Source organism: Trichosurus vulpecula, chromosome 9 (assembly GCF_011100635.1).
Source record: "Trichosurus vulpecula isolate mTriVul1 chromosome 9, mTriVul1.pri, whole genome shotgun sequence".
NCBI classification, from domain to species: Eukaryota; Metazoa; Chordata; class Mammalia; order Diprotodontia; family Phalangeridae; genus Trichosurus; species Trichosurus vulpecula.
In genome coordinates, this window is record NC_050581.1 from 71765244 (window position 1) to 71781378 (window position 16135).

At 37.1% G+C, this 16135-nt stretch overlaps 1 protein-coding gene across 3 annotated transcripts in view; it reads right to left on the minus strand.

Annotated features, from left to right (window-relative positions):
• The window catches only part of LOC118830525, a 70317-nt gene that overhangs the window by 25305 nt on the left and 28877 nt on the right, over positions 1 to 16135 (minus strand). For all 3 annotated transcript variants that reach the window (XM_036737375.1, XM_036737377.1, XM_036737376.1), the window contains 4 exons: positions 11764 to 11826; positions 8722 to 8844; positions 6515 to 6670; positions 71 to 124 (listed from right to left, as the gene is read on the minus strand). In XM_036737375.1, coding sequence (XP_036593270.1) covers positions 71 to 124; positions 6515 to 6670; positions 8722 to 8844; positions 11764 to 11826 — 396 coding nt within the window. The remainder of the gene's footprint in view (positions 1 to 70; positions 125 to 6514; positions 6671 to 8721; positions 8845 to 11763; positions 11827 to 16135) is intronic.

Consider the following 16135-nt stretch of genomic DNA (forward strand, 5'->3'; position numbering starts at 1 on the left):
ACCTTGAATGCAACTGCATAAGAAATAGGATCATATGTCTATCTGAAGGGACACATGGCTTCTTTCTTACCCAACGCCTTCATTACACTTCACTGCTCTCAAATAGCGAACTAGCTCTTTGTACCTAAACAAGAGGAGAAAAAACAAAAACTTTCTTATATCCTGTTTTCAGTTGTTTAAATGGATAGAGAAAGAATTTCAATTTTGTGTCTGGTAATTTCCTGCCATAGTTCACATCTCTACAGGCATTTCAATATATCACTGGAAAAAAGCTCATCCAAACTAAGAATGGCTGTACTTAATGTCAATCTGACAATTTGTAAAAAGAAACTTTAAATGGTCAATAGTTAAAATTATCATTCTATCAAAGAAGCTTAAAATCTATTAAAGTATCAGGGATTTTTAGAACCAAAAGGGGAATTTAAGATCATTTAGTCAAACTTTCTCATTTTATAGATCAAGAAATTGATGACCAGAAGCAAAGGGTACATTAAAAAAAGGGCATATTCATTTTATTTTAAATTTTCTTTTTTATTATGAGCTTAATCATTAAACATAAATATTCCAATATACAAAAGAGAATTTAAAAACAGGATTGCATAAAAAACCTTGAAATTCTGTTAGATTTATTAAATTTAACAAAATACTAACAAAACTGCCCTGTTTGTGTGCCTCCAGGGTACATTCCCAAGGTTAAAAATTCAGATCTCCTGAATTCTAGTCCTTTGCCCCTTCCATTGAATCACCTTGCTTCTTCAACCACTTGTCACTGCTTATAAAAATGCAACCACTTTCATGAAAGCATGTCAGATTAAAATTCTCTCTTCCTCTCAGCATCCCCAAAGAAAAACTTCATGAAATTCTATGAATCCAAATGATGTTAGATTAAAAAAACCAAAACAAAAACCAAAGGCCTTCCTCTCTGTTCTCAAGGATAACAGCTATACACTAACATTTTAAAACCTTTAGAAAACTGTACTTTTGATGAATTGTTCTGAAAAGGTCTCTTACAGTACAGGCAATACACTTAAAATATCTGCCCACTTCAAAGTTTTCTACTCCACAGGCTACCATTCTTCACACTCAAAGCTTCTTATTCTTTCCAAAAGATGAAGAATTAATATAATTAAGTACATAGTATAAAACAAAAAAGTCTCTGCCTTCAAAAAGATTACAGATTTGGGATGATGGGAAGGTATAAAAACTCAAGTGAAAGTTAGTGAAATGATATTAAAATGGTTCAACCAAAGTAGAAATGTGGATTAGTATGATGGCAAAAATATGCCCCTTCTCCAAAATTGTGTTAAAATACAAATTTGGGGAGGCTTCCAGGAGCCAAGAAAAAAGTAAGTTGCTCTCACTCTCCTTTACTGACCTTGAAAAACCCAGAAATACTGCCTCAGGACACTATATCCTGATAAAGGTACCATTGATAATGAAGTAATATCATTATGACTAAACACATTAAGTACAAAGTGCTGTAGCATCCAAATTCTTGGAGAAGTTAAGGGAGTTAAAGGAAGAAATAGAGAGCCAAACTATACTAGTGGGGGACCTCAGTCTCCCCCTCTCTGAAACTGATAAATCTAACATCAAAATAAACAAGAAAGATGTTAAAGAGGTGAGTAGAATTTTAGAAACGGTAGATACGGTAGACCTCTGGAGAAAACTGAATGGGGATATAAAGGAATATACCTTTTTCTCAGTGGTACATGGCACATACACAAAAACTGACCATGTACTAGGGCACAAAAACCTCATGATCCAGTGCATAAAGGCAGAAACATTAAGTGCACTGTTTTCAGATCATGATGCAATAAAAATTATATGTAATAAAGGGCCATGGAAAGATAGACTAAAAATTAACCAAAACTTTACGGGATGCAGCAAAAGCGGTTCTTAGGGGAAGCTTTATATCTCTAAACGCTTACATGAATAGAATAGAGAAAGAGGAGATCTCAATGAACTGAGCATGCAACTGAAAAAGCTAGAAAAAGAACAAATTAAAAATTCTCAATTAAATACCAAACTAGAAATACTGAAAACCAACGGAGAGATTACTGACACTTAAACCAGGAAGAGTCAAAACAGAGAAAGAAAATTATAGACCAATTTCCCTAATGAATACAGATGCAAAAATTTTAGATACAGTATTAGCAAAAAGATTATAGCAACTTATCACAAGAATAATACACTTTGATTCTGAAAAAACCAGGGATGAAGGACTGGTTCAAAATGAGGAAAACTACAGCATAATTGATCATATCAACAACAAAACTAACAGAAACCACATAATTATTTCAATAGATGCAGAAAAAGCTTTTGATAAAATACAACACCCATTCCCATCAAAAAACTCTAGAGAGCATAGGAATGAATGGAGCCTTCTTTAAAATAAGGAGCATCTACGTAAAACCATCAACAAGCATTATAGGTAATGGGGATAAACTAGAAGCATTTCCAATAAGATCAGGGGTGAAAACAAGGATGTCCACTATGACCACTGTTATTCAATATGGTACTAGAAACATTAGCTGTGGCAATAAGAGAAGAAAAAGAAATTGAAGGAATTTGAACAGGCAAAGAGGAAACTAAGTTATCACCCTTTGCAGATGATCTGATGATATACTTAGAGAATCCTAGAGAATCAAGTAAAAAAAACTACTTGAAATAATAAACAACTTTAGCAAAGTTGCAGGATATAAAATAAACCCACATAAATCATCTGCATTTATCTATATTACTAACAAAGCCCCACAGCAAAAGAGAAAAAGAGAAATTCCATTTAAAGTTACTGTAGAAATCATAAAATATTTGGGAGTCTACCTGCCAAAATAAACCCAGGAACTATGCACATAACTAGAAAACACTTTTCACACAAAAACTCAGACCTAAACAACTGGAAAAACATCAGTTGCTCATGGGTAGGCCAAACTAATATAATAAAAACTACAATTCTATCTAAATTAGTTTACTTATTCAGTGCCATACCAATCAAACTACCAAAAATTATTCTATAGAGCCAGAAAAAATAGTAACAAAATTTATCTGGAAGAACAAAAGGTCCAGAATATCAAGGGAATTCTAATGAAAAGAAATGCTACGGAAGGTAGACTAGCCATACCAGATCTTAAATTATATTATAAAGCAGCAATCATCAAAACTACTTGGTACTGGCTAAGAAATAGAGGGGCGGATCAGTGGAACAGGTTAGGTACACAAGACATAGTAGTCAATGACTACAGTAATCTACTGTTTGATAATAAAGCCCAAATGAGTACATGATTTAGACACAGGCTGATACTATAAGCAAATTAGGAGAGCAAGGAATAGTTTATCTGTCAGATTTGTGGAGAATGGAGGAATTTATAACCAAACAAGAGACAGAGAACATTACAAAATGTAAAATGGATAATTTGATGAAACTGAAAAGTTTTTGCAGAAAGTCAATGCACCCAAGATTAGGAGGGAAACAGAAAATGGGGAAAGAATTTTTACAACCAGTGTCTCTGATAAAGGACCCATTTCTAAAATACATAGAGAACTGAGTCAAATTTATAAGAATACAGATCATTCCCCAATTGATAAATGTTTGACCATTTATGGATACGAACAGGCAATTTTCAGAGGACGAAATTAAAGCAATCTATAGTCATATGAAAAAATGCTCTAAATCACTATTGATTAGAGAAATGCAAATCAAAACAACTCTGAGGTACCACATCACACCTATCAGTTTGGCTAACATGACAAAATAGGAAAATGATAAATACTGGAGAAGATGTGGGAAAACTGGAATACTAATTCATTCTTGGTGGAGTTGTAAATGATCCAGCCATTCTGGAGAGCAATTTAGAACTTTCCCCAAAGGTCTATATAAATGTGCATACCTTTTGACCCTACAGTACCACTTCTAGGGCTATATCCTAAAGACATCATAAAAATGGGAAAAGGACCCACACATACAAAAACGTTTGCAGCAGCTCTTTTTGTGGTGGCCAAGAATTGGAAATTGAGAGGATGGCCATCAATTGAAGAATGGCTGAACAAGCTGTGGTATATGAATGTAATGGAATACTATTGTGCTATAAGAAATGAGGAGCAGGCAGACTTCAGAAAAATCTGGAAAGACTTACATGAACTGATGCTAAGTGAGGGGAGCAGAACCAGGAGAACACAGAAACAGCCACAGTCTGAGAGGACTGACTTTGATAGACTTTGCCCCTCTCAGCAATGCAAGGACCAAGACAACTCCAAAGGGCTCATGAGGGAGAATGCACCCGCGCCCAGAGGAAGGACCACGGAGCCAGAAGGAAGAGTGACTCAGACTATTTGCTTGCTTTGTTTTTTCCTTTCTCATGGCTCCTCCCACTCGTTCTGATTCTTCTTTACATCAGGACTCATGTGAAAATATGTTTAATGAGAACGTACAGTAGAGCCTATATTGGACCACACCCTGTGTTGGGTACGGGGGAGGGGAGGGAAGGGGAGAAAATTTAAAACTTAAGTGAATGTTGAAAACTGTAAATAAATTAACTTAGAAAAACATAAATTGGGGTCTTTAATAATGGTAATGAAAGAACAGACCTTTTCTTTCTTTTTTTTTTCCCCATACATATTGTCATCTTTGGATTGTGGGATCATATGGGGAAGAGTCAGTCATATCTCCACTACCATCTTAATTCTCGTTCTCCATCCTGCAAAAGCCAAGATTCTTAGAGCCCAATTTTCTCTTTTCAATTTACCCTGTATACAATTTGCCACATGAATTTTTCCTAAATCCTACTGCCAAAAATAGGAATTAATATCAGTAGGAGAGATCAATTTTTTCATTAAGAAGAAAGTCTATCCCATTACTAGGCCTACACTCCAAAGAAATCAAAGAAAAAAGAAAAGTATCCATATGTACAAAAGCATTTATAACAGCTCTTTATAATGGTAAAATGGAAACTAAGGAGGTGGGGAGAATGGCTTGAATAAACTATAGTATATAAATGCAATGGAATATTACCGTGCTATAAGGTGACAAAAGGGACTGTTTCAAAGAAACCTGGAACGCTCGTGTGGACTGATGTAGAGGGAAGTGCAAACTATAGAACAATTTATATAACACTGTGAAGACAAACAACTTTGAAAGACTTAAGTTTTAATTCTAAACAATGTGATGACCAATCAAAATTCCAGAAGATAGATAATGAAACAAACTGAAAGAGCCACACTACTGAATTTGTTATATACCTAATGCAAAAGTTGCATAAAGAGATTCAGTTTCTTGTACAATCCTTTTTCTTCTGTTCTACTCTGTATATGGCAGTATCCGTTTTATTTGGTTTTTAATTTCAACATTTTAAAAATTCTACAAGAGAATATCCCCTATAAATCTAATGAAATAATACTGATCCAATGACTCATTTCAACGGGATAATTTATACTATAAAATTCCATCACACTGTAGTAAAGCTTAGTTGTGCACTTGGGACAAAATGTGCTAAACTACAATAGACTGGGAGGGCTGGGGACTGGGGGAAGTGGAAAAAGGCAGTATGTTAGGGACTCTCAATGTAGAAAATAAAAAATGAGGAAAGTGACTATATTTGAAGAACTCTTCTTGAGTGATGACAACAAAAACTAGAGATCATTGACAGAATGTGGAAACTGGATTATTAGGTCTTTACTAAGTTTAGGGGCAGCCCCTTTAAGCAGATCATCTCTTATTTCACACAAATTACCACTAGTCTGGGGATTCTTAACTTGGGGTCCAAGGATAGATTTCAGGGGTCTATTAATCTGGATAGGAAAAAATTACAGCTTTATTTTCATTAACCTCTAATTGGAATTCTTTCAATTATTTGAAAACCTTATTCTGAGAAGGGGCCCATAGGCTTCACTAGACTGACAAAGGAGTCCATGAGACAAAAACAAAAAATTAAGAATGCCTGGTCTACTGCAATCAATTCTTTCAGAATTTGAATTTCCTATGCCATTCAAATTCTCACTACTTTTCTCTGAATATTGTTCTCTTCTTCCCTCAAATTGGACTAATCCTTTTTTAGACCCAACTAATCTTAAATTTGGTTGGCTTTGCTATTCGTATTGTTACAGTACCACTATCAGATCCCTTGACATTTTGTACACAGAGTACTGTGCAGCAAAGGAACACTTCTATAATAAAGCACACGACTGAATTCACACACACCTTTTCCCTGATTTTATAACAATAGAATAAAATGTGTCAAGAAATCAATGTCTCTCTCAGTGAGATTATAATCTCACCAGAACACAAATCTGATTAAATTGTAGAGTGACTGGGGGCAGGGGAAGAGGAGAGAAAGAAGTAGCAATAGAAAACAAGAGAAACAATAAAACAGATTTCATTTGGTTAAAAAGCACCTTACTCTTTTATTATTTATTTCTTAGATTTGCAACCTTGACTCTAAATAAAACACTTATTTCTCAGTGATACAGAACTCAACGTCAATCCCAATAGGTAAAGATAGAGTGGTTAGGCACTTACTGTCCCATGTTCTCCATCTTTTCAGTTCTAGCCTTTATCACAGTAAGAACTTCCCAGAGGAATTCCTTCTTCCCATTCTTTTTTTGTTCACCAGTAATGTTCTGGCCTTTTAAAACCGTGGTTAGTAATCTGTGGTCCCACGATGGAACATTCAGGCTGAAAGTTGGTTTAAAATGGTACAAATTGAATGATTCTTTCCTTATTTCAGAATCTAAATATTTTCACAGAGAACAAACATGTGTATAGACAATGATACTGCTTATAGGAGCATGCTCACTTGGTAAGGATCACATAAAGTTAAGCATTTTAACATTTCCTCTTAAATTCTATGGCCTTGAAAAAATCTCCACAGCATGATTTTACTGGTTTTAGATTGCTGTTTTTAGTGGAGTCATTTTCTGCACTTCCCCTTTCAATTTCACCTTTTCTGAGTTGTCTAAACCAAAAAGCAGGAGAAATTTAACCTCTCTTCTCAAAAATATACTTATACCAAGCAAATACATTTTCTAGAATCGCTATTCTAGAAAATATCCTTTTCATACAGAATTCCTGGGGAACAATATATTATGGATGACTGAATATTCTGGCTTCCAATAATGATTATCACTTGGTTCTTTGCAGCCTCAGTCATCTTCTTGCCACTGCAATGTGCATATTCTCCAAAGCTCTATTCTTTCCCTTCTCTCCCTTGGTGAATTCAACCAATCCCATTGTTTTAGTTATGACCTCTATGCAAATGACCCACAAACTTGCCTTCAGTTCCTATTTCTCCTGAGCTCCAGTCCTGTGTCTACACCTGCCTGTTGGAATTTCTATCTGGATGCCTCTCAAATGCAACATGTTAAAAGAACTCATCATCTTATATCTACCCTCTCCTGTGAACGTCTCTATTTCTCCTGATGGGATCATAAGCCCATATCTGGTGTTACTTCTTTCATGAGGTCTAACAGGATTCCCTCCCATTGAATATGCTTTCTCATATCCCATCATATTCTACTCTGTATTACGCTTCTGGGTGAGGATGTACACATCTGACTATAAGCTCTTGAGGGCAGGCTATGCCCCTTTTTGTGTTTTTGCATTCCCAGTGCCTAACATGGTGTCTTGTACACAGCAGATGCTTAATAAGTGTTTACTGAATAGCCAGTAACATTCCTATTCCAACTATACATGGATAGTTAGTTTTCAAAGAAGTAGGAAAAATAAATTTAAAGAAATATATATCAATGTAACGCATATGGTAGGGAAAATAAGACTTATAAAGAAAAAAATAAGAACAAGCCAGACCTTCCATAGCATACTTTTCAGCCCTATTTCTCTTGTCCATCGCCTGCATTCATGAACATTTTCATCTGCTCCTGTTCCCCACCTGTTAGCTTTGCTTGATTTCCAGTTCAATGAATAGCAGCAGCCACTGTATTTGGAACCACCAGGGGTCACAGGAGTTATTTGAGTAAGGAATGGTAGATCTGAGGAGGGACCTGGAAGATCTCAACACCCTCTGGAGATCAGAGGTTGAAAGGTATACAGAATGCCAGAGGTATAAAGTTGGATTGTCTTTGTAGAGAACATACACTGGATGAAGGATTAGATCTTGGACTATCTAAAATATTTCACTGGGGAGATTCAGGTTGTGGAAACAGACGTAAAGAACACAGATGCTATTTTTAGTATGTATTACATTTAATCTCAGTGTTTTAGGGCAGGGCTGCCCAAAATGCAGCCCTACCCCCCAGTGTGATTTCTGCAGTGGCCTACAAGCATAGAAATTTACATAAATGCTTTAGTAAATGAAGCTGAGCTACCGGCAGAGCTCTCACTAAAATGGCAAATCAAAATATGTTGTCTAGTTTTAAAAAAACCCTAAGGTTGGACAGCCCTGTTCTAACTCATAGACCTCTTGTACCTGCTAATGAAATATTATTAAATCATCATAACCCACATGCAAATAGTACTTTAATATTTACAAAGCACTTTACACAATCTCATGCAATTTTTCACAACAATCTTATTATATAGGTGCAATTACTGTCACCATTTTACAGATGAGAAAAGAGGCTTGTGACTTGTCCAGGGTCACAGAGATAGGAAGTGTTGAAGGCAGAATTTGAACTCTGAACTTCCAGACACTAATTTTCACTTAGCCATTTTTTCAGCACTCCCAAATTATGAGATATAAACATTTACAACTCGAACAACATACTTACCAATTTGTGAACTTAAAACAGTATGGTGGAAGAGGAATAGTTTGGAAAAAGCTAATGAATTTTTCATAAAGTTGTTTGGGAAAGTCACTGAGCACAAGCATCCTCTGGAGGTTTTTGGTAATCCTAGATTTAAGAAAGAAATTATTTTATGAAGCTAGGAAGAAGCAGCAAGGAATATGATTACTTCTCTAAGTATATGTTTAAGTATAAAAAGAAAGCTTTTAGGAAAGGAGGAATGAGCAAGTATTCTTAATTGAATAGGGAACTCTGCCTCCCTAGAGGTGATGACTTTTCAGAACAGAAATAAGCCCTTTCTCCATTAAGCTAGAGCACAAGGGTGTTAATGAGGGAGATTATGGTCTAGAGCCTCAATGCAGCTAGAATTACTTGACTGAATAAGTCAGAGATCAAAGTACAAAGCATCAAGAGAGATGATTTTGGGTCTATAATATAATTACATGGGTTGGCAGCAGCCCACTTAACAAACCTTGAATTGCTCACAAAACCACAAATTAAGGAAGATTTTCTATAGTTATCCTATATCATAGCCTCTAGCTAGAAGTGAAAAGGAGCTAAGAAAAATTAGGTTATTTCTTCAATGAACATGTCATTTAACATCCATAGGTAATACACATAAATCATAAAGAGTAAAGCTATAAACTATTGTTAATGAGGTATCAATAATTACAAAATATTTTAGAAGAATTTTTAGTTATACATAATAAAGAACACAGAGAAGCAGGGAAAGATTTCTATGAACTAATGCTAAACGCATCTCCTTTCTTTCTTTGCAGAGGTGGGAGGTTAGAGAGGTGGAACATTGCTGCAAAAATGGTTAGCCTCAGTTGGTAAACTGTTTCACCTCGTTGAACTGCCCCCTGCCCCCTTCTCTTTTTCATTCTTTGTTGCAAGGGCTTCGGAAGGAAGGATATATCTGAATATGAAGTGAATTAAACACAAAAGGTATCAAATTCTAAAATTTCATAATTATAGTTTTCATGTAGGGATGCATATGGACATAAATTTCAAGTTTTAATTTTATTTGAAATGAATGGCTTTGATAACAAAACACTGCTTCTATATTCTTTTAGAAAAATTATGTAATATGCTATTTTCTCTAAGAAAAGCTGCTAATTCTATTGGAAAGGAAGCATATCAGAGAAATGGAGGGATGGAAAAGGAAATGGAAAGCTATTTGGTAATGTAAGAGATGGGGGGGGAAGAGTTTTGTTTCCACAGAATTGAAGGTGTCCCTCTCTTCCTCCCCCAACCCAGCTTTAGCAGAATGTAAGTCAGGTGACTGATTGGAACTACTTCCAATCAGAGGTCTGATCTAGCAGAAATCAGGCCTCAGGTCGGTTGGGTGAAAGGTCAGAGGCTTGTACGCATGCTTAACCAAGCCATTTGAGGACGGCATGATGTAGGCAGTCAGGTGATTGTATCTGGCCAATGAAGAGTCTGGCAGGAGATTCAAAGGGAAAGCCAATAAAAGGACGGGCATCCATCTGAGTCCTTTGTACTCTCCTGTACTCTGTTCAGGGGACGTGCCCATTTATTCAGACCGAATAAATGTAAAACATAATTAAAGCGCCCCTGCTTGGGGGGCATCCTTTCTCATGAGAAAGCCATAAAATTCCTTTTTGCCTTCTCTCAAGAATGGTGTCTATTTTTAATGTGAGTAGTGGTCTCTGACGCACAGAGTAAGATAAGCTTAGGAAAAATTCCTTAGTCCAGATAATAAGTGATTTGGACTGGAAGAAATAAAGCTAAAGACTGCGGTGGTTGGATATGAAAAATACACACACATATGGGACATGGCAGAGCAGTTAGCTATAAGGGGAAATTAAGGAAAAAGCTAACCAAGGCCCAAACTCTGCCTCTTTTAAACTTAAAATTAACAAATGTTTCTTGTAACTGGAAAATGTTGCTATAGTCTTGCTTTTAGAATGTAATTATCAAGAGTATGCTTATGTGAATAAATGGGTAATAACATACTTTTTATCTTATGAGTGATTAGATAAATATCCATTCAAAATTTTGAAGTAAACAGAATCTCAGCTGAACAATTAAAATGAAAATTTTAGTTGCAACAGATCTCTAAAAGTATAACTGTGTGAGGTAGTGAGAGAATAAAGTGTGAAGACTTCACAGGGAATACGTATATATGTATTTACCTCTAAAATGTTTGAGAATCAATATTTAGAGAAAAGGGAAATGGGATAAATTTGAGTCTGTGAGAATCTGATTATTTAGCCTTTAGGAATGTCTTTCTCCCCCCTCTTCTTTAGATTTATAGATGTCACCTCAGCTGTGAATAGAATACAAGATTGTGAAAGCTTCCCTATGAATAACTCATGCAAGGCAATATTCAAATAGAGATAGTACAAATTTAGTTAGGATGTGAACCTCACCAGGCCTAAGTTTCATTTTCCTGTAAATCACATGATTTCAGGGAAACCAGATGATATTCCCCTCTCCCACTCCCCTAGCCTACTTACAAACAGCCATCTTAGCATTAAAGTTTCCCTATAAGGTACTTCTGTAGTTTCTGTGCTTGTATTGGGTAAAATCTTATTCCTGGTTACATTGTGAGGCCACTCGTCTCCGCAAATGGGGACGGGGATCCAGCCTCTGGGGTGGGATTTCTTAGAATTGTTTGTACAAGGGTATATATCACCCTGCTTGCCTTATCCCCCCTTGCCTCTCTTCACTACTATCTCCACCCTGGTAGTGAAAGATGCCCAATTCTTGAGACTTGATCAAATAAAGCTACTGGTTTTTTTTCTGCCTTGAGAAACCGAGACACCTGTTTTGTTTTTACTTGAGTCAGTGGTCTTTTGACCCACATATTACTTTTTAAATAATCATTTGTAATCAGGAGCACTATCTTCAAAATTAAACCAAAAGCTAAATATTGCTGTGGTCTTAAAATTAACTCAAGCATCAGAAAGAATGTTGGGGAACTTGGATAGTTTAAAACAAGGAATTGCTAGGAACAGTGAGACTATGTCTTTTATTCCTACATTAGAATAACTAACTTACCTTGACATAAGAAAAGGTACAGCTAATTTCAAAGACTCAGATGGTCCAAGATTTTGCCAGGACCTAAACCAAACATGAAAAGTGGGTTAATCATGTTGACTTAAAAAGCAATATCCATAGATTAAGTTAATGTCATTATAATGAAGGGATTTTACTGAGTATCAGAAAGTTGAAGGACCCAGCACAGCCTGAATTTTCTCAACTCTACCAGAAACCCCTTTTCACTCAGTACCTCCAGGCACTCACTTCTGCTTATTCACAACATAACTGCTGTGAGTATTTGTCTAATTGTAATCATGATCGAAGCATGGACCATAGACAGTCTATATTAAACATCACCCAAATGTACACAGATCAAGTCTAATTTCTTTTAAACAATGTTCAACAGTGTCATGCACAAACCTTAATATTTGATCATGACTAGGTCATGAAGACACTAGCAGCTTATATTGATATAGCACTTTATAAAATATTTTCACAAAAACCTGTGAAGTAGGTCAATTACTGTCCTCACTGAGGTTCACAGAGGTGAGATGATTTATCTGGGGTTATACAGTGCTGGGCCAAGAGTGTTGATCCATGCCTTTGACAAGCTCAATGCTCTTTTCCTCTACATTCCAATAAAATCACGTGATGCCTATGTCTTCTCAATGAAAATGAACTACTCTCCAGGGGCTACTAATCTTGAACTCTTACAGCTCTTTATCTGGACCTCAGGCTCTATGCTCTGGCCAGACTAGAGAGCCAACTCGGACCCAGAGCTGCCCCAATGAAGCCTCACTCTAGTTTTCATACCTTGACAATAAATACTGCAGAGGGAAGCAGTCATGTGAGAAAGGCATCAATGACCCTGGGTCTACTTTTTAATGTGATTTTTAATTTCCTAGATCTTAAAATTCAACTCAACAAGCATTAGAAATGAGTTCTGTTTTAGACATGATGAGTCTGGAAATGCCCATGAGACATCTAGTTTAAGAGGTCCCAGAGGCAATTGGAGATTTGTGACCTAGCTCAGCAGAGACTAGGGTTGGATTTGGAAATTACTGCACAGAGAAGGTAACAACCCATTGAGAGTTTGTGAGATAAAGCTAAATAAACAATATACAGTGAAATGAGGGTCCAAGAGAAACCTCTGGGGGGATAACCACAGATGTAACAAAAATGAAGCTCCAGCAAAGGACACTGAAAAAGAGCAGTGTCACAGAAACCTAGAGAGAGAAGCTATGAAGCATGAAGGTAGAGAAAAGACCAAGAGATCATTAGCAATATTGGAGAGGGGAATTTCAATTGAATGATGAGGTTGGAAGCCAGAAAACAGAAGGCTTAAAAGCTAGTGAGAGGAGTGAAGCAACGAGTGTAGATGGTTTTCTGAAGGAATTTATCCAAGAAGGGGAGGAGATAATAGAATGGTAACTAGCAGGAACAATCAGATCAAATGAAGGTTTTATCAAGGATGAGACAGACATGGGCTTTGTAGACAGAAAGAGCCAGTAGCTAGGGTGACACTGAAATTAGAGAGGAAGTGGAGATGAGAGAGGAGACAATTTGTTGGTGAAGATGGTAGGGGGATGGATCAAATGTTCATGTTGAGGAGGAAAAGCTACCTCTTTATGCTTGGAGAGGTCAAGAAGAATGTGGACTGAGCAAAGGCCTTCAGATTTAGTAATTAAGACGTCTTTGGTGATCTTGGAGTGAGCAACTTTTAAAACCACAAATATCAGGACTGGAAGCAAGATTCTAAGGGCTGAGATTTACCTGACAAGAAGGGGAATATTTCCAATTTCCAATTCGCCAATTATTTGAAGACTTGTTAACTCTCAAGGAAAACTAAGGCTAGACCAGAAAACTAGACTTGAATGGTCAAACATTTATCCAAAGCATGATATGGCATTACTTTGTTAGATATTTCTATCCAACTAGCTATGTTTAGGTTTAGAAAAAAATGGTGTCAAATTATTAATAATTTTTTGGTGGGCAAGATCTCTGAAAAAAAAAAAAAATTTTCTTGGTTACAATGGATAATTGGGCTCATGTATTTGGTTCCTCTAAAATAATGGTTCAGTCCAACTAAACATGCATTAAAATGTCCAATCAGGGGCAAAGCCAAGACGGCAGCAGGAAAGTAGGGATTGGCTTAGGCTCTTCCCCAAATCCCTCCAAACACCTGTAAAAAATGGCTCTGAACAAATTCTAGAGCTACAGAACCCACAAAATAACAGAGAGAAGCAGGTCTCCAGCCCAAGATGGCCTGGATGGTCGCTGGGAAGGGTCTATTGTACCATGCTGGGAGCGGAGCACAGCCCAGCATGGGCTGTGCCAGGACAAACAAGGCATTGAGGAGACTGGGCAGAGCAGGCTGCAGGGCCCTGAATCACTGAGCTGTAGCAGTTACCAGACTTATCAACCCACAAATGCTAAACACAACTTAGCAGGTCAGTAGGAAAACTGCTGTAGCAGGGAGAGAAAAGTGCGCGGTTGGCCCCAGCCCCAGGGGTGGCGAAAGTGGTGCAGCACGGTGGCTGCAGCAGCAGGAAGCTCCTGCAGCTGCTTCCACAGCTCTAGCTGTGGTCGCTTCTGGCCCCAGGTCCAGTGGGAGGGATCAAGCACTGGATCAGAGTGAGAGTGCAGGGTGGCACTTTGTTGGCCCAGAGGCAGGGTTCTCTTGCTTTGCCCTGCTTGGATCTGGGACCTGGTCCTGGTTGGCGGTTCTTGGAGGAGGAGGAGCACCGGTGGGGCAGAGCTTGCCACGTAGAAGTAGTTCTGAAAACAGCAGCGCAATGCACCGAAGCTTGGGACAAAGCACTCATCATTCTGAAGGCAGTCATACCCTGACAAAAAACTCAAGGGTCAAGTAGTTGGCTAGGAACATGGCCAGGCAGTGAATGACTCAGACTACTGAATCTTTTTTTGGTGACAAAGAAGATCAAAACCAGAAGTCAACAAAGTCAAATAACTCACATCAAAAGCCTCCAAGAAGAATATGAATTGGTCTCAGGCCATGGAGGAGCTCAAAAAGGATTTGGAAAGGCAAGTAAGAGAAGTAAAGGAAAAACTGGGAAGAGAAATGAGAGTGATGCAAGAAAATCATGAAAGACAAGTCAATGACTTGTTAAAGGAGACCCCAAAAAATACTGAAGAAAATAACACCTTAAAAAATAGACTAACCCAAATGGCAAAAGAGCTCCAAAAAGCCAATGAGGAGAAGAATGCCTTAAAAGACAGAATAAGCCAAATGGAAAAGGACGTCCAAAAGACCACTGAAGAAAATACTACCTTAAAAATCAGAACAGAATGACTGGAAACTAGTGACTTTATGAGAAATCAAGAAATTATAAAACAGAACACCAAAAGAATGGAAAAAGGAAAACAATGTAAAATATCTCATTGGAAAAACCACTGATCTGGAGAATAGATCCAGGAGAGATAATTTAAAAATTATTGGAGTACCTGAAAGCCATCAAAAAAAGAGTCTAGATATCATCTTTCAAGAAACTATCAAGGAGAACTGCCCTGCGATTGTAAACCCAAAGGTAAAATAGAAAGTGAAAGAATCCACTGATCACCTCTTGAAAAAGATCCCAAAAAGAAAATTCCTAGGAATATTGTCACCAAATTCCAGAGTTTCCAGGTCAAGGAGAAAATACTACAAGCAGCCAGAAAGAAACAATTTGAGTATTGTGGAAACACAATCAGAATAACACAAGATCTAGCAGCTTCTACATTGAGGGATTGAAGGGCTTGGAATATGATATTTCAGAGGTCAAAGGAGCTAGGATTAAAACCAAGAATCACCTACCCAGCAAAAATGAGTATAATGCTCCAGGAGAAAATATGGATTTTCAATAAAATAGAGGACTTCCAAGCATTCTTGAAAAAGAAAAGACCAGAGTGGAACAGAAAATTTGACTTTCAAATACAAGAATCAAGAGAAGCATGAACAGGTAAACAGGAAAGAGAAATCATGAGGGACTTACGAAAGTTGAACTGTTTCGTTTACATTCCTACATGGAAAGATGATATTTGTAACGCATGAAACCTTTCTCAGTACTAGGGTAGTTGAAGGAAATACATACATACATATATATATATATATATATATATATATATATATATATATATACAGAGAGAGAGAGAGAGAGAGAGAGAGAGAGAGAGAGAGAGAGAGAAAGGGCACAGGGTGAGTTGAATATGAAGGAATGATCTCTAAAAATAAATAAGTAAATACAATTCAGGGGTGAGAAAGAAATATATTGGGAGGAGAAAGGGAGAGATTGAATGGGATAAATTATCTCACATAAAAGTGGCAAGAAAAAGCAGTTCTATTAGAAGGGAAGAGGTGGCAGGTTAAAGGGAATGAATGAATCTTGCTCTC